Consider the following 18326-nt stretch of genomic DNA (forward strand, 5'->3'; position numbering starts at 1 on the left):
ACAGTTATCCCCACTATACAGATGAGAAAAGTGAGCCTCAGCCCCATCTCACACAGAGAGTACAGCAAGGGGCAGAGGCTAAAGTCAAGCACAAGTCGACCTTACTCCAAAGTCTGTGCTATTCCATTAATTCTTACTGCTGCCAGGATTTCTCAGACCAGCAAATTAGATTTGTCCACGATACTGGTTTATTTTTTTCCACAACTTAATATATCTCCATTATTGCTTCCTTTCATTCCTTGCTTTTCTGTTTCTTACTTGAGAACATGGTTGTACCTTGACCTCGGTTGGCTTTAATTGCTTCTTCTGCATCCGATTTTCCCCTCAAAGAGCCTGGTTCTCCATGGGGGAGTGGGGACTGTGCTAGTTACGCGGAGCTCCAAGCTGGGGCCGGCTATGACCCCAGCGGCCCAGGTCTTTGCTCCCTCTGTCTCTCCTGACATCTTATGGGCCGAGTATTAAGTCGGGAAGTTAAGAGGTGAGCATTACAATTCTAAGCAGCTTTTTGTCAGACAAAAGGATCAATTTTCATTATGTGAGTGGCTACTTAACTACATGCTATAATGGCTTTGTTGAGCATCCTGAGAACAAACTATCAAGTTCTCAGGATGACATTCTTGGAGTAAAAAAGTACAATTTAAAAACAAAAAGGTCCATTTCTACTATCTGCCAAATAAAGCTCAGGAGGAGTCTTGCACTCACAGTGCACTCCAGCCCCCTCCCTGCCTGGTTAATCCCAGCACCTCCGCATTGTAAATGGAAACACACAGGAGCAAAGATTTTTGCATTTTCCTATCTATTTGTAATACTCATCTTCCTCCAAACACATTTTTTTTCTTGCCCGAAGTGAAATTGTCTTTGTTTTCCCTAAAAAACAATTTAGTTTTAACACACCACACACACACACACACACACACACACACACACACACACAATTAATGCAGCTGAACACTAAAGAAGGTTACAAGATTTGAGCTCAAAGTAAATGTGCATTTATAATATTAGGTGGTCATTCAATAAAGATTATTTCTATCCATAGATGTTCATGCACGTATGCCTGTGTATGTATGTATCCATAGAGTATTTTCAAAGAAGGGTTTTCTCCCCCATACTTCTGGCAGTTTAGGTTTAAAGGTCAGATTTAAACTATCATCATGTTTCACAATGCAATCTGTGCAGTGCTGGGTAATGAAATGGTTCAGTAAAGGTGCTCGTGGAAATTCTTTTAATTAGGTCTAAGGCTTTTCAGTTGTCAACATGAATAAACCAAGAACCAGTCTCTTGCAAACACAAGGCACAAAATACAAATGTAAGTTACCTTTGAAAAGAGAGATACACTCTTGTAAAAGGAAAGTTATAAAGCATGTTTTTTACAACATATACTTCAATTTTTTTAAAAAAAAATACCAACATCTTCCAACAACAAAATGGACTGCAGATCAACAATAAAGCAGTTACTCCATTGCTAATGAACCAGGACACTAATGCTTGCTTCTAATGAAAAGTATTTGGAGGAAGACTGAAGTTTTTCATACCTAAAAATGTTTAGCAGGAGACTTTCTTCATGAGCAAAAGCCACCTCTCCATTTAACTATAATTAATCCTACAGATCAGCAGTCTTTCACTCAGACATGTGAATGTCCCATAATGACTCCTGCAAATTGAATGATATCAATGAAAAATGCACTAGAATGCACTTTTGCCTTTAGCATTATCTGAGGCCCGAAAGATGAGCATATCACAGTAGGAACATCATCAAGACTCCTGCTTTTCAAAGCTGTGTTGACAAACTAAACTATTTAGATTTGGAATTTTCAGCTGTCAGCTCAAAGCTGAATCTAGGGATTGAAATTCACAAGATGAAAACTGCAAGAAAATGGTAGGTTGCTTTGGGAAGTTGGATTGTATTTGCATTGAGCTTGATGGAAAAAGCAAAACTAAATAAATGATTTCAATCACCACCAATAGTTCATGTTCAGATAGATACAAAGGTGTTCATAAAAGCCGATCAGCTGGCCTGAGACCTGACGTGGAATGGGACAACCCAAATGGAGCAGTGGCTGCATGTAATGAACATGTATAATAAATCCATGCATCGATCAACCAATGAATGTATGTCTAGCAAACCCTGAGTTCAGATTCTGACTCAGCTGCCTGCTATTAGCTGGATGTCTTTAGGCATCTTATTTTCTTCTCTTCATTTAACAAAAAAGGGGTAAAGTACCTCCCCTTCCCCTCAGGATTGTTATGTAGATTGAATGTCAAGATTTTCAAAGCCTCTCACACAGTACCTGGCACACAGCAGGAGCCTAATAGATGCTGATTATTCTTCCACATTAACCCAACTCCAAAGCCAAAACTACCCAAGCCATTATTTTAGCATAAAAAAGAATAATGGGCTCACAATTAACATTTTCTGGGGCATCAATGACTGAAATGTCACTCATTATGCTAAGCCTAGTGGGTTTATCTAGTGACCCAAACTTATGTGTATTTGGGAGTTAATGAAGTGCTTGGTGTTTACAAAGATAAAAGCAGGATTCGGCTCAGCAACAATCCTGGGCTGAATGGATATAGATTTCCATGCTTACGGATGTAGCCAGGCCAGATCCATGGTGGATCACATGGGTACATCCACACAGAGTGAGATATCTCCCAAGGGGATCTGGGCATCTCCACCTCCTCAGGGGAGAAAAAAAAAACAAAACAAAACAGGAAGGGGGGTGGTGGGAAGTGTGTATAATAGATGTGTTTCACAGTGTCCCCGCTGTGATGAACAACTTGATCCACTTACAGTTCCAAACACATGATGCATAAAAGAGCTGACAGAAATTCAATTCTTGCAAAGAAAAGCATCTGCTCTCTAGTGGGAACGGCCAAATATTAAGCAGTTTTAAGGCAGGGCAAAGACCTAGAGGAGCACACTTCATTATCTAGATAGCCAGAGTCAAAAACGCAGATCACAAATGAATGAAGAAGTAGCCGAGATTCCAAGCATTAATTACCCAGAGTAAAACGATTCAAGTTAAATCTTTGTTACGACAAATATTAAACCCAGCTGTGTTTATGTAGCAGTTGTGAAAAAGAAGGAAAAAAAGAAATCCGTGTATAATATCTGTGAGCTCTGCCAGTTAATTGAATTCGCTGGCAGCACTTCCTCTATCAGGAGCCAAACATCCTCAAGGATAAAATGTAGCTTTTAAACAGACCTGGGGAAAACGGAATCAAGAAATTTCAACCAATAAAACACAACTCTTAACTGGTATAAAAGTAAAGTAAAATTCAGTAATGAAAGGAAGGAAGTCTCTTAAACATTTACTGCATTCCAGAGCTTGGAGTTGCGGTTTATTGCTGAGGTCTCTTCTGATGTCCCACAGTGCTTCTGCTCCAGCATCTTTAATGAAGCCCCATAAACTCCCATAAAATACTCAATTGTTGACAAATCCTACACACACACACTCAGGGCAAGGCACACTGGATCACGATGCTCCTTTCCTTCCTACATGAAATTTAGAAGTCACGGAGTGGACACTGTCATGGAGAGTGGTCCAACACAGAAGAGAGACCTACAGACAATCCCCTGAAGCATGAGGGACGAATGACTGGATAATGGTGACAGGTGATACTGACACGAATTCTCTTCAGCAAACTGTCCCCTGACCCAAGTCCAATATCAGATTTGGGGTGGGGAGAGCTTGGCTAGATTCTAGGAACCAGAGAAGCAACAAGAGGTTGGGTCCAACATTCCACCCTTAGTCTAGTCATTACCTGACCTAACTACCTTAGTTGATTCCCCACTGCCCAAAATATGAAGTCCAGACTTGTTTTTATGACAGAAGACCATTTCCCATCTGGTCCTTCCCACCTACTTCTTTGGTCTCATCTTTTGTCCCTCCCAAACACACACCCTGTGCTCCAGCTGGACTAAACTATTATTCCCTGCCCAAACGCATCATACTTTTGTTCACACCTCCAGCCTCAATGCATTCCATTCCCGCTCCCAGCATGCTCATCTCTCCTTTTCCAGGAACAGTGACTGTTTCTTGTACATCTTTATGTTCCTATGGTCCAACACACTGAGCACACCTCCAGAAAACGTTGGCTGGATAAATAATCTCCAATCCTGAACTGGCTACTGATCTGCCCTTTGGGGACACTCTGAATGGTTCCTGTGGATGGAAACAAAGCTGCTGGTATAAGTGGGTAGGAGAGCGGCAAGAGATGTGCCAGGAGAGGCAAGCAGAGACTAGATTATAAAAGGCCATATTATGGAGCTTGAATTTTACTCAGAAGAAAATGAGGAACCATTAAAGGGTTTTAAGTTGAACAGTGACATTCATGTTCCAGATTATGCCTTCATTTACAGCAACAGAGAATGGTCTGGGATTGGAGAAGTGGGGGCAATACTGGCAGCCCAGCCTTCTGTTACCTCTTTTACTAACCAGCCAGTGACCTCACTGGGAATAAGGTGCATGTCTTAATCATCTCTGCATCCATTATACCCAATACAAAGCCTGACACATAGTAGGTGCTCAGAGAATGCCTGTTTTGGTTTCTTTTGTCTTTTCTGGCTTTACTGAGGTCTAATTGACAAATAAAATTATACATATTTGAAGTGCACAAGGTGATGATTTGATAAATGTATATATTTTGAAATAATCATCACAATTAAGTTAATTAACATATTCATCACTTCACATAGTTACTTTTTCTTTGTATGTGATAAGGACACTTAAGATCTACTCTCTTAGCAAATTTCAAGTATGCAATAGAGTATTACTAACGACAGTCACCATAATGTACATTAGATCCTTGGAACTTATTCATGTTATAGTTTGTAACCTTTGACCAACATTTCCCCATAGGAAATACCTGTTGAATGAATAAACATTCTATTAGAGAATACTAACGATACATGTTTTACCGGTGGCAGAAGGATCAATTCCACAAGGATACTAAGTCTACAAGGTCTATACACATAAAGAGTTACATAAGATACTCAAGACAATCAGAGCCCACCCATCTCCCCACTCGGCATTTTTCTTCCTATTGGGATTTTAAGAATGGGTTTTTTGCAAGGTCTACTATTAGTTCAGACATTTCCCGGGCCAGACTACTAAGCCAGACAGCCTGTGATGTCTGCTCCCTTGCTTCTGGGATTAAATGCATTGTTGACTTACAAGGTAGGATGGCACACCAGCATCTAGGAGGCCCTGTAGCAGCATCTCTAGGGTCTGAAGTTTCCGGGCCTTTGGAAAAAACATGGCATAGAGAAGCTCCAGCCAACAAAGCTGTTAGCAATGGCCTAACAAAGCAAGGCTATCTCTGAGCAGACTGCTCTCTCTCCAACCAGCATTCTAAGTGGGGGTACTCCAGAGAAGAGGCAGCAAGCAGACCCCGGGCTTATTTTTTTTTTTTTTTTCTGCGGTACACGGGCCTCTCACTGTTGTGGCCTCTCCCGTTGCGGAGCACAGGCTCCAGACGCGCAGGCTCAGCGGCCATGGCTCACGGGCCCAGCCGCTCCGCGGCATGTGGGATCTTCCCGGACCGGGGCACGAACCCATGTCCCCTGCATCGGCAGGCGGACTCTCAACCACTGTGCCACCAGGGAAGCCCTAGACTCCGGGCTTATTTGAATCTGGGCCCTCCCGAACCAAAGTTTTGCCTTTGGACTCCCACAGACAGTCACCTACATGGTATAGCCCAATTTTAATGTGATTTGAACCAGTCCTGAGGTCACAATTAAACAAGATGCTGTCATTCACTCAGTGAAAATTTACTGAGTACATGCTATATATTTAACTCTGGGGCAGATACAAACGTAAAGAAGGAAGAATTTTTAGTCCCTACCCTAGAGGGGTTGGAAGAGAGGACATAAGAAGCCAAAAATAATTCCGATATAACATGACGAGTGCTGTAACAGAAGGGTGTGCCATGTGCTTTGAGAATACAAAAGATAGAGCAATCAACTACTGAGGGAGGGTCAAGGAAGACTTTACTCTAGAAAGACCAGAAAACTGATTGGAGTTAGAAGAGACTGAAGACAGGAATGTAATTAGGAAGCCATTGTCCATTTTCCAGTTTCACAGCACAGAAGAGAAGTACAGGGTCCAAGTGACTGCTGGGCCTAACACAGGTGACTGGGATAGCTACACATGCATATAGTTTCCACCAAAAAAAAATTATATGAATTTTAAACAATTTTTCAAGAGTAAGTGTTAACTTTCATGTTACTGATAAAAGTGAAAACTGGTATAATCTTTTGGGGGAGGTGGTGGTATTTAAAAGTATGTATCAAAAGCCTTAAATTTTTATATAAATTTTTATATGATTCAAAAATTCTACTTCTAGCAATTCATGGAATTCAAGTAAGTGATATAGAGATTTAGTTACAAATATGTCCATCATACTGCTGTTTAAAAGAATGCAAGGGCTTCCCTGGTGGCGCAGTGGTTGAGAGTCTGCCTGTCAATGCAGGGGACACAGGTTTGTGCCCTGGTCCGGGAGGATCCCACATGCCGCGGAGCGGCTGGGCCTGTGAGCCATGGCCGCTGAGCCTACGTGTCCGGAGCCTGTGCTCCGCAACGGGAGAGGCTGCAACAGTGAGAGGCCCGTGTACCGCAAAAAAAAAAAAAAAAAAAAGCAAAACTTGAGGGACTTCCCTCGTGGCTCAGTGGTTAAGAATCTACCTGCTAATGCAGGGGACATGGGTTCGAGCCCTGGTCTGGGAAGATCCCACATGCCGCAGAGCAACTAAGCCCGGTGCGCCACAACTACTGAGCCTGCGTTCTGGAGCCTGTGAGCTACAACTACTGAAGCCCACGTGCCTAGAGCTGTGCTCCGCAACAAGAGAAGCCACTGCAATGAGAAGCCCGCACACCGCAACAAAGAGTAGCCCCCGCTCGCTGCAACTAGAGAAAGTCCGTGCGCAGCAACGAAGACCCAACACAGCCAAAAACAAATAAATAAATAAATTTATTTTTAAAAAAAAGAACGCAAAACTTGAAATTATCAGGCCAAATATATTATGGTGTATATCCATACAATGAAATGGTAGTTCACACATTAAAAGGTATGAATTTTAATGATTAAAATGGTCACAATGTATCAAGTTTTCCTTTTTTTTTACTGTGTTGCACAGTAATGAATGTATTATATTTTGTAAACCAGTATTATATGTATATTACGTATATTTAAGAGTTTCATGAATTGATGCTTACCCATATTATTTGAGATATACTCTGATATTCCTTGTTCAACTCCATTAAAAAAAAAAAGCTTGCTGTGAGCCACTAAGTTGATTTTATGGTTTCACTAATGGGTGACTACTTGCAATTTGAAGAAATCCATTTTTAGGGTGTAAAATAAAATCCCAATGGCATTTAGTAATCATGACCAAAGAGTCAAAATGCTTGGCACTCAATTTACCCAGTAAATTGTAGCTGTAACGTACACTGAATTTCTCCTGTCTCTTTTAAAAAGGGAACTCTGATCTTTGCAGATCTTTGCTTTTCCAGTTACTTGTACAAAGTAAAGAGTCAAATGTTGAATAAATGAGTCTTCCAAGATCTAGAGTTCAAAGCAGATTGCATATTTGATCATTCTTTCATTCATTCACTCATTCCACAAACACTCATTGAATGCCCCAGTGAGTCATGCATTGTGCCAGGGCTGTGTTCACAACCATGTAAAGCCCAAATGCTTAGGAGGGGAAAGAGTTATTATATAGTACATGGTATAAAAGAAGTATGGGAAAAATGTTATGAAATCCCAGTGCCGAGCTGTGGAAGCATCACAGAAGTGACATTTGAGGAGTGCCCTATAGAGCAAATAGGTTTAGCCAAGTAGAGAAGGAACGGTATCCTCACCAGAGGGAATAGCATGGAAAGAAGCATAGAGATGTGAAAGAGCATGAGGCCTTGGGGAATAGGATCACTCTCCTAGTGGGTGGGAAACGGGGTATGAGTACTGAAGTGATGCAAGATGAGGCTGAGAGGTTGCCTGGGGTCAGCGTCCAGCTTGTGAAGAAGATTGGATGCAGCATAGCAGGACTGGAAACTACTCTGGCCTGGGGCACTGCAGGTGCTCTGTAAACAGTATCTTTCTTCCCTTGCCTTCTCCCCCTTCTCACACCAAGGAAGACTGCTCAAGATGGTTTCTCTCTCTTCACATGCTTAGAAACCTCTTGGATATCCCTCAAAAATTCCACCAAGGAAGAACAAGAAGTTTAAGTGATTTAAAACGCATCATTAAGTCATTTGTGATCTTTTTATCCAAAGAATATGGAGAAGAAAGAGAAACTACAGTCCTGAAGACATACAAACCATAAAGCCAAAAGCCAAGATTCAAGTGTTTCAGGAGAGAGGAGGAAAGATGAGTTTTCCATCATAAAACTAGTAATAATCGTATCACAGAAAATTTAGAAAATGAGAGAAAAAAATGTTAACTCATAACTTTACTATCCTAATATACCACTGTTGACAATTGGGAAGTTCTCTTAAAACTCTTACTTCTGAGTATCTGGCTGTGTTTCTTAATTGTAGTCATGGTAGATATATCATTCAATATTCTGCTTTTTCCACTGAACTGTATCCTTAGCATTTCCTGTGTTGCCCACATTCTTCATAGCAATCATTTTTAGTGACTGTATGGTACACTCCATTGAATGGCAGTGGAATAGATCACCTTAAACACTCCCCTTAATTTTGGATATTAAGGTTGTTCCCAACTTCAGTTAACATAAACAATGCTATGTGGTTAGGTGGCTTTCTCCATTTAGAAGGATTTGCCAGAAAAAAACCCTTAAAGGTAGAATTATTGAGTCAAAAGGTAATACGTATTTTAATGTCCTATTACATATATCACCACATAAGAAAGCCTGATTTAGAAGAGCATTGGTCAGGTTACAGAAAGCACGAAGTAAAAGAAAGGAGAGCGTAAGCAGATGGTAAAGGTCTCCGCATATACGTGCATACACAGAAACCTGTGAGTTTCAGGCCAAAGAATATTAGAAAGGGCCCCGACTGAGCTCTGGGAAATCAGTGATGAGGTGTGGTATGTTCACCTCACTGGAAGCCTGGAAGCGTCTGAGCTCTCTTTTGCCAAGCTTTTAAAAAGCTCTACAAATTTTATCCGTTGGCTAAACAAGTGTATACTTAACACTCTTGAAGGAACAAGAGATGTTCTTTAAATTTTAAGAGAGAAACAGATGAAGAGTGCTTGGTTAAATGGCTGCGGAGGGAGGGACATTATGTTTCTGTTCAAAGCATCCACATGGGCTTGAGATAAACACCAGCAACGAAAACCCAATGCAGCCAAAAATAAATAAATAATAAATTTATTAAAAAAAAAAAGAAGTCTGTAAACAGGCCTTTATACCAATAAAAGATGGACTATTCTTGCCATATTCCTTTCCCCAAATCCATAGCTAGGGAACAATACAATATTGTCAGTGAAAGCAGTACATTTGGCAAGTTTCATGGAACCCAGCAAAGTACAACAGTATTAACCTTGCCAACTCTCTCTCTTTTTTTTTTAATGGTACAAAAAGCTAACTAAGATTACAAAATTTAAGACTAAATTGTCTAGGTAACTAGTAGAAAGCCAGAGCCACCCTGCCTCCAAAGTTACCCCTTAACCCATGTTCATAAATCATGTGAAAATCAGCAGAGCTGCTCTGAAAGCTAATCAATATTAGAACTTCCTTTGTAAAATTAATTTCCAAGTCCTCTTCCTTTTGAAAATTTACTTTATGAAGTCATAACTAATATACAATAGAATGCATATATTTAAAAAGTACAGTTCAATGAGTTTTGACAAATATATACATCTGTGTAACCATCACCACAATCAAGAAATAGAACACTTCCTTCACCTCAGAATGTTCCTTCCTGCCCTTTTCAATCAGTTCCTGCCTTCTCCATCCCAGGCCGAGGCAACCACTGGCCTGCTTTCACCCACTATAGAGTAGTTTTCTCTCTTTTAGATTTTAAATACATGAAATCATATAGTACATTCTCATGTGTCTGGCTTTTTTTGCTCAGTGTAATATACTCAAGATTCATCCATGTTGTTTTGTGTATCACAAGTATGTTACAATGAATAATGACTCATGTAGTAAAAAGTAGGGATAAAATATAGTGTTTCTCCATCTATCAGCTGATGGACATTAGGATTATTACCAGGTATTGTTTACTGTGAATAAAGCTGCTATAAACACTTGTGTACAAACCTGTTTGGATATATATTTTCATTTCTCTTGAATAAATACCCAGGAGTGGGGTTATTGGGTTATATTGCTGGTGTACATTTAACTTCAGAGAAAACTGCCCAACTGTTTTCCAAAGTGGTTGTTCTGTTTTATGCTCCCAATACCAGTGATGAAAGTTTCAGATCAGTTGTTCCACATCCTTCCTAACACTTGTTATTGTCAGTCTTTAAAAAAAATTTTTTTAAGTCAGGTATGACTTACATATAGTAAAATTTACCACTTTTGGTGGCTAGTTTTATGAATTTTGAAAGATGCACATAGCCATGTAACCATCCCCACAATCAAGATACAGAACAGCTCCGTCACCCCAAATGCCCTCACACCCCTTGACAGTCAGCTGCTCCTCCCAGCCCTTCTCCGGACAACCGCTCATCCGAGTTCTCGCTCAACAGTTTTGCCTATTCCAAAACGTCAAATAAATGGATTATTTCACTTAGCATAATGTGAGATTCATCCATTTTGTTGGATAGATCAGTACTTAGTTTCTTTTGATTGCCAAGCAGTATTCCATTTTACAGGCACACCACTGTCCCTCACCAGTTGAAGGACATCTGGAATGTTTCCAGTTTTTGGCAATTATGAACAAAGCTGTTAAAAACATTCACGTCCATGCGTCTGTGTGTACATAAGTTTTCATCTTCTTGCGTGTATACCTAAGACTGAAATTACTTGGTCACAGAGTAAACATTTGTTTAAGATACTCATTTATAAGAAATGCAGTCTTTTTACTTTAGCCATACCAGTGGGTATATAGCAGTACCTTCCTTGTGGTATCAATTTACACCCTCATGGAACATCTTTCCCTGTGCTTACTGGCTATTGTTTTTCTTTTTTCTCTCCAAATCCGTCCTTTAATGTCAGGTAGTGCTTCAACCTAAACACACACAGGATACATACCGTAGAGAAAACGGACCTGAGGGCATCCGAGTCATGGACGGTGTGGTAGGTAAAAACCTTGGCCCAATGCAAAGGAGCAGTCAAGGGCCTGGAAGAAGGATGGTACTCTCTTTCCCCTCTCCATTTCTCTTTCCTACTGGGCTTAAACTCAAGTTTGTGGAAGAGAAAGAGCTTTCAATTAGTGGAACCAATGAGGCCCCAGGGCCTTGGAAGGTAGATTTGGTTGTACAGTATTACAAAATATATTTAAGAAAAAAACAGCCCAGGCCTCCCAGCAGCCCAAGTGTCAGCTGGTCCAGTGGCCCGACCTCTACATGTAGGTGTTGGACCGGGAAGGGGGAGGGAGTGATTGCTGGGCACTGGTGTCAGTTCATGATGGAGCAGCATAAGATCTTCCCTGCTCTGTGAACGTGCACATAAACATAGCCCCCTGCCCTCAGCCCTGCTCTGCTGCAAGGAAGCCACTCAGAGTAAGTGACAGCTGGGCACAAAGTGTTCAGTAAGACCAGTTATGGGGTCTAGTGCAGTGAAGTCAGTCATTCATTTAGGACCTATTTTCACACAGGGGCAAGGAAAAACCAGAAACTTCTATCTCACCCTTTAAACTGGGACATTCCAACCTATACAATTACCTGTAACGTGTCTCAGCTCAAAACAGGCCTTAGCTTCTGCTAAGGTTTGAAGTATGGAAAACATACAGTGCAGCTCTTCTCTTGGTCTAAGCTCTAGCTTTCGGCAAGACTGTTGCAGAAGATTTCTAATTGAGAGGCAGAAGCATCTGCGGTGAGGAAGGCAGCTATTGAAGGAATTCCAGGAGCCTGAGGCTGAGTTTGCAGAGCTGAGTGCTATCAATTTCCTTTTCTACTGGTATCTTCTTCCTTCAGAGCAAACTTCCTCCTTAGGACCTCAGAGGTAAGCATGGCAGGGTCTTCCTCCTTCAATAAACTCCAGTTCAGGTCTTGGCTCTGCTTCACTCGGTGGAAGTCCTTTAGGATATCCATCATATCTGCAAAGCTGCTGGCCTTGGACAGAGAGACGCAGTCATCTTCTTCAGACGGGCTGCAGGTAGCTTTGTGTTCTGGTTTGCAACATTCAGGGCTGGCAGAACAAAGCAGGGGGACTGATGGAAGCTCAGGGACCTGTACCTTGGTCTCCTTGGTGATGTCACTAATGACAAAGGAAGTTGTAGAGTAGAATGAGGATCCAAAACAAGGTAAGGGAGAAGAGACATTTGAACTTCCTGCATCAGCTGACACCATTTTAGCAATCTGGCTGCTCAGGTGGCTCAGCTCATCCTGCAGCTCTTTGGTGCAGCCAAGGGCTGGCAGGGCTGGCTTCTTCAAGGCCAGAAGCCTCTCCTCCGACCCACGCAGTTTGGGCACTGAGGCATTGCGCTGAATGACGATCAGAGGGCTGGGCTTGCAGGTGTGCCTCAGGGGGCGTGTATCACTCCTGACCAGGACATAAGTCTCCTCTACATCTGCAGGAATCCAGACGATGTCAGCCAGAGTAGGGACTGGCAGTACATGCCTCAGACACAGGTCAGAGATGTTGGGCAGGGTCTCAAAGGATGCCCGGGGACATGGCTTCAGGGGCAGGTTGGTCCCGATTCTTCTCACTATACTTTGAGCAGCCCCACGCGGCTTGTTTTGCCAGATTGGGATGGTCACATTGGCCTCCATTCCTGACATTTCAACTGGCTCCTGCACTTGAAGCACAAGGCAGCCACAGGGCAGCTCTGGAGGCTTGGAATGGCAGGAGGCGTGAAGCCTTCATATCAGGCCATTTTAAGAAACACCAGACTTATCTTCCTCAGGGCCCCTCCTGCCACAGCCTTATTGGCCATTTGAATATCTTCTATTGTTGAGTGACTCTTCAAGTCTTTTGCCTACTTTTTAATTGGGCTGCTGTCTTATTATTCAGTTTAAGGGTTCTTTATATATTCTGGGGAAAAAGTCCTTTTGCAGATATAAGTATCAAGAATATTTTCTCTCAGTCTGTGGCTTGCCCCTTCATTTGTAAAATGGTGACTTTTTTTTTTTTGGCTGCATTGGGTATTCGTTGCTGTGCGCGGACTTTCTCTAGTTGCGGTGAGTGGGGGCTACTCTCTGTTGCGGTGTGTGGGCTTCATTGCAGCGGCTTCTCTTCTGGCGGAGCACAGGCTCTAGGTGCGCGAGCTTCAGTAGTTGTGGCACATGGGCTCAGTAGTTGTGGCTTGAGGGCTCTAGAGCTTAGGCTCAGTAGTTGTGGTGCATGCACTTAGTTGCTCCGTGGCATGTGGGATCTTCCAGGACCAGGGATCGAACCCACGCCCCCTGCACTGACAGGCAGATTCTTAACCACTGCGCCACCAGGTAAGTCCCTGTGTTTTATGTCTTAACTAAGAAAACTATGCTTACCTTAAGTTCATGAAGATTTTCTCCTATCTTTTCTTCTATTCATTTTATAGTTTTTGCCTCTAAGTTTAGGTCTATAATCCATTTTGGGCTAATATTTGAAAGAGGTAAAAGTCAACACTCATTTTTTTCCATATAGATATCCAGTTCTTCCAGTAGCATTTGTTGAAGAAAACTATCCTTCCTCAATTGAATTACTTTGGCATGTTTGTTGAAGATCAATTAACCATTTATGTGTGGGCCTAATTCTGAACTATTTATTCTGTTCTATTGAACTCTATGTTTACCTACAATGTTGATCTACATTTACTGTAACTTTACTGGAAGCCTTAAAAGTAGGTAATACAAGTCCTACAACTTTGTTCTTTTTCAACATTGTTTTGGCTATTCTAGATCTTTCGCATATTCATGTGCATGTTAGAATCAGCTCAAGTTGTTTTTTTTTTTTAAGCCATCTGGAATTTGGGCTGGGATTATATTGAATCTATAGATCAATTTAGGAAAAATTAACATCTTAAAAATATTGAGTCTTCCAATCCAAAAAGTGGAGTATCTCTCCATTTGTTTAGGTCTTTTAAATTATTTTCTGAGAAATGTTTTATAGCTTTCAGTATACAAATCTTGCACATATTTTGTTAAATGTATTCCTAAGTATTCTGTGTTTTGTATGCTATTTAAAATGGTACTTTAAAATATTTCATTTTTCAATTGCTCATTACTAGTATATAGAAGTACATTTGGTTTTTATATGCTAACCTTATCCTGTACCTTTGCTAAATTTGTTTATGAGACCCCCTTTGGATTTTCCATATACATGATCATGTTGTCTGAATAAAGACAATTTTTCTTCCTTCTTTCTAACCTTTAGGGCTTTTATTTCTTTTCCTTGTCTTAGTGAGTGGTTAGAACCTCCAGTACAATGCTGAATAGAAATGGGAAGAGCTAACATCCTTTTTTTGTTCTCGTTCTCAAGGGGAAAGCATTCAGTCTTTCACCACAAAGTATGTTGGCTCTAAGTTCTTCCTAGATGCTCTTTATCACTATGAGGATACCTAGGTTTGCTAAGAGCTTTTATCAAGGACAGATGTTGAATTTTTCCTAAAATACTTTTTTGGCTTATGTTTCGATATAGTTTTCCTTTTTTAGTCTGTTGATATGGTAAATTACACTGATTTATTTTCAAATATTTAACCAATCTGTACACATTTGATCATGATGTATTATCCTTTTTATAGTGCTGGATTCAATTTGCTAATATTTTGTTAAAGGTTTTTACATCTATATTTATTAGGTATATTGATCAATATTTTTTTTTCTTGTAAATTCTTTGTTTGATTTTCATGTCAGGGTAATGCTGACCTCATAAAATAAGGTGGAAGGTGTTCCTTTCCTCTCTATTTTCTGAAAAAGTTAGTGTAAGATGTATCCTAAAATATATGATAGAACTAATCCGTGAAGCTATCTGGGCCTGGAGTTTTCTTTGTGGGAAAGTTTTAATTAATTACAAATTCAAATTTCTTTAATAGAAACAGTACTATTTTTCAACTTTCTATTCCTTCTTCAGTCACTTTATGTTAACTGTGTATTTCAAGGCATTTGTTCATTTCATCCAATTTGTCAAAATTATAGGCATCAAATTGTTACTAATACTCCCTTAATTCCTTTTTTCTGTTTCTCTTTTTCAAAAAATATACATTTTGGAAAATTCTTACATTCACAGAAAAGTTGCAAAGATAGTAGAGAGAGTGCCCAGATACTCCTCAACGCAGTTTCAGTTTCCCATACCTTACATTACCATGGTGCATTTGTCAAAACTAAGAAACTGACATTGGTACATTATTATTAACTAAACTCCAAACTTTATTGTGATTTCATCAGTTTTTCCATTAATGCGTCTTTTCTATCCTAGAATTCAACCCAGAATTCCAATTTAAAAAAAAAAATTTTGGGGGGGGGGGGCTGCACTGCGCGGCATGCGGTATCTTAGTTCCCCAACGAGGGATTGAATCCGTGCCCCCTGCAGTGGAAGCACCGAGTCTTAACCACTGGACCGCCAATGAAGTCCCTGACCTTGATAGTTTTGAGAAGTACTGGTCAGGTATTTGATAGAATGTCCCTCAATTTGAGTTTATCTGAAGGTTTTGTCATGATTTTACTGGGTTTCTGGAAAGAATAACACAAAAGTGACATATCCTCCTCATCACATCATATCAAGTTTACAGTGATATTCACATGACATCACTTGGTTAAGGTAGTTTCTGCCATTTCTCCACTAAAGTTACTCTTTTTCCCTTTATATACACTAGTTTTGGAAGTGAGTCACTAAGTCCAGCCCACACTCAAGTGTGTGTGTGTGTGTGTGTGTGTGTGTGTGTGTGTGTGTGTGTGTGTGTGTGTGTGTGTGTGGTGCGGACACAGAGATTAAGCTCCTTCTCCTAGACAGGACAATATCTACAGATATTAATTTGAAATTCTTTTATAAGGAAGATTTGTCTCTTCTCCCCTACCAATTCTCTTCATTAGTGTTTGTATGGTATATCTTCTCTACCCTTTTACTTTTCATCTGACTCTTTAAAGTGGAATTCTTGTAGACAGCATATAATTGGGTCTTACTTTTAAAATATAATTTAATAATCTCCAATAAGTGGAGTATTTAGACCACGTACATTTAATGTAATAATCACTATAGTTGGGTAAATCTATCATCTTGCTAACTTTTCTATTTGTTCCATCTGTGTTTGGTTCCTTTATCCTTCCCGCCTCCAAAATCTTTTGGATCTTCAATATTGGTTTATTAGCTATATACCACTTTCTTTTTCCTTAGTGGTCTTCTAAGGTTTACAATATACATTTTTTTAAATTTTATTTATTTATTTTTGGCTGCGTTGGGTCTTCATTGCTGTGCACGGGCTTTCTCTAGTTGTGTTGAGCGGGGGCTGTTCTTCGTTGCAGTGTGCAGGCTTCTCACTGTGGTGGCTTCTCTTGTTGCAGAGCACAGGCTCTAGGTGCGCAGGCTCAGTAGTTGTGGCTCATGGGCTCTAGAGCACAGGCTCAGTAGTTGTGGCACACAGGCTTAGTTGCTCTGTGGCATGTGGTATCTTCCCAGACCAGGGCTCGAACCTGTGTCCCCTGCATTGGCAGGCGGATTCTTAACCACTGTGACACGAGGGAAATCCTACAATATACATTTTTAACTTAATAGTCTACTTTCAAATAATATTATAACAGTTTACATATAATTTAAGAACCTTAAAACAGTATACTTCCATTCTCCCCGTCCTTTGTCCTACTGTTGTCATACATTTTACTTCTACGTACAGCACATAATACACTGATATTATTTACTTTAAATACTCATTTATCTTTTATTTTTTTGCGGTACGCGGGCCTCTCACTGTTGTGGCCTCTTCCGTCGCGGAGCACAGGCTCCAGGCACGCAGGCTCAGCGGCCATGGCTCACGGGCCCAGCCGCTCTGTGGCATGTGGGATCTTCCCTGACTGGGGCACGAACCCGTGTCCCCTGCATCGGCAGGCAGACTCTCAACCACCGCGCCACGAGGGAAGCCCTTGCCTTTATTTTTGAAGGATATTTTCACTGGATATAGATTTCGAGGTTGAAGAAAATTTTCCTTCATTACTTTAAAAATGTCATTCCATTATCTTCTGGTTCATGTTGTTTCTTACAAGAAGTCTTCCGTAATCACTTTTTTCTTTTACATAATGTGTCTTTCTTCTTTAGCTAATTTTAAACTTTTCTTTGTATCACTTGTTTTGAGTAATTATCATGATGCACCTTTGTGTGGTTTTGTTTGCGTCTATTATGCTCGAGGTTCATTCAGCTTCCTGGAACTGAGTTGATTGTTTTCATCAAAACTGAAGAAAAATTGTCTATAATCTCATTAAACATTTTTTCTGTCTCTCTCCACCCTCCTCTCCTTCTAGGATTCTACTTACATGTATGTTAGTCCTCTTGATATTGTGCTATGGGTCCTCGAGGTTCTGTCAACCTTTTTCAGTCTTTTTCCTTTCTATGCTTCATAATGGATAGTTTTTATTGCTATGTCTTCGAGTTCATTGATCATTTGTGCTGTAGTGTCTAATATCCTTTTAATCCTATCAGTGAAATTTTCATTCCAGGTATTATATCTTTCACCTCTAGATATTCCCTTTCATTCATTCTTTTTATAGCTTCCATTTCTCTCCTCATTTAGTTCAAGTCTTCCTTTAAATTCATGAGCATACTTATAACTTTTATAATGTCTATCTTAAGGTTCTCATCTGCTAATTCCATCATATCGTTATTTTTTAGTTTGTTTCTGTTAACTAATTTTTCTCTTGGTTACGGGTTACATTTTTCCTGATTCTCAACATGTCTAGTATTTTTTTTAACATCTTTATTAGAGTATAATTGCTTTACAATGGTGTGTTAGTTTCTAGTTTATAACAAAGTGAGTCAGTTATACATATGTCTCCATATCTCTTCCCTATTGCATCTCCCTCCCTCCCACCCTCCCTATCCCACCCCTCTAGGTGGTCACAAAGCACTGAACTGATCTCCCGCTGCTATGCAGCTGCTTCCCACTAGCTATCTATTTTACGTTTGGTAGTGTATATATGTCCATGCCACTCTCTCACTTTGTCACAGCTTCCCCTTCCCCTTCCCCTTCCCCGTATCTTCCGGTCCATTCTCTAGTAGGTCTGCATCTTTATTCCCGTCTTGCCCCTAGGTTTTTCTGACCTTTTTTTTTTAGATTCCATATATA

General features: G+C 40.4%; 2 protein-coding genes across 12 annotated transcripts in view; both read right to left on the reverse strand.

Annotated features, from left to right (window-relative positions):
* Positions 1-18326, reverse strand: part of DENND1A (DENN domain containing 1A) — a 540810-nt gene that overhangs the window by 158724 nt on the left and 363760 nt on the right. The window lies entirely within an intron of this gene.
* On the reverse strand, positions 9638-18005 carry LOC101322957 (mitochondrial fission regulator 1-like). Of its 2 annotated transcripts, XM_033858574.2 has the most exons (2): positions 12405-18005; positions 12079-12334 (listed from the first exon to the last, which is right to left on the reverse strand). In XM_033858574.2, the coding sequence occupies exons 1-2, from the start codon at positions 12856-12858 to the stop codon at positions 12168-12170; spliced, it is 621 nt and encodes a 206-aa protein (XP_033714465.1). In that variant the 5' UTR covers positions 12859-18005; the 3' UTR covers positions 12079-12167. The 2 variants fall into 2 exon arrangements, with proteins under 2 accessions (XP_073662685.1, XP_033714465.1); XM_073806584.1 differs by having other exon boundaries at positions 9638-18005.

This window comes from Tursiops truncatus, chromosome 6 (genome assembly GCF_011762595.2).
Source record: "Tursiops truncatus isolate mTurTru1 chromosome 6, mTurTru1.mat.Y, whole genome shotgun sequence".
NCBI classification, from domain to species: Eukaryota; Metazoa; Chordata; class Mammalia; order Artiodactyla; family Delphinidae; genus Tursiops; species Tursiops truncatus.

Coding starts and splice junctions, on each gene's coding strand:
- LOC101322957 (XM_073806584.1), bottom strand. CDS start 12,858: ATGTCAGGAATGGAGGCCAATGTGACCATCCCAATCTGGCAAAACAAG.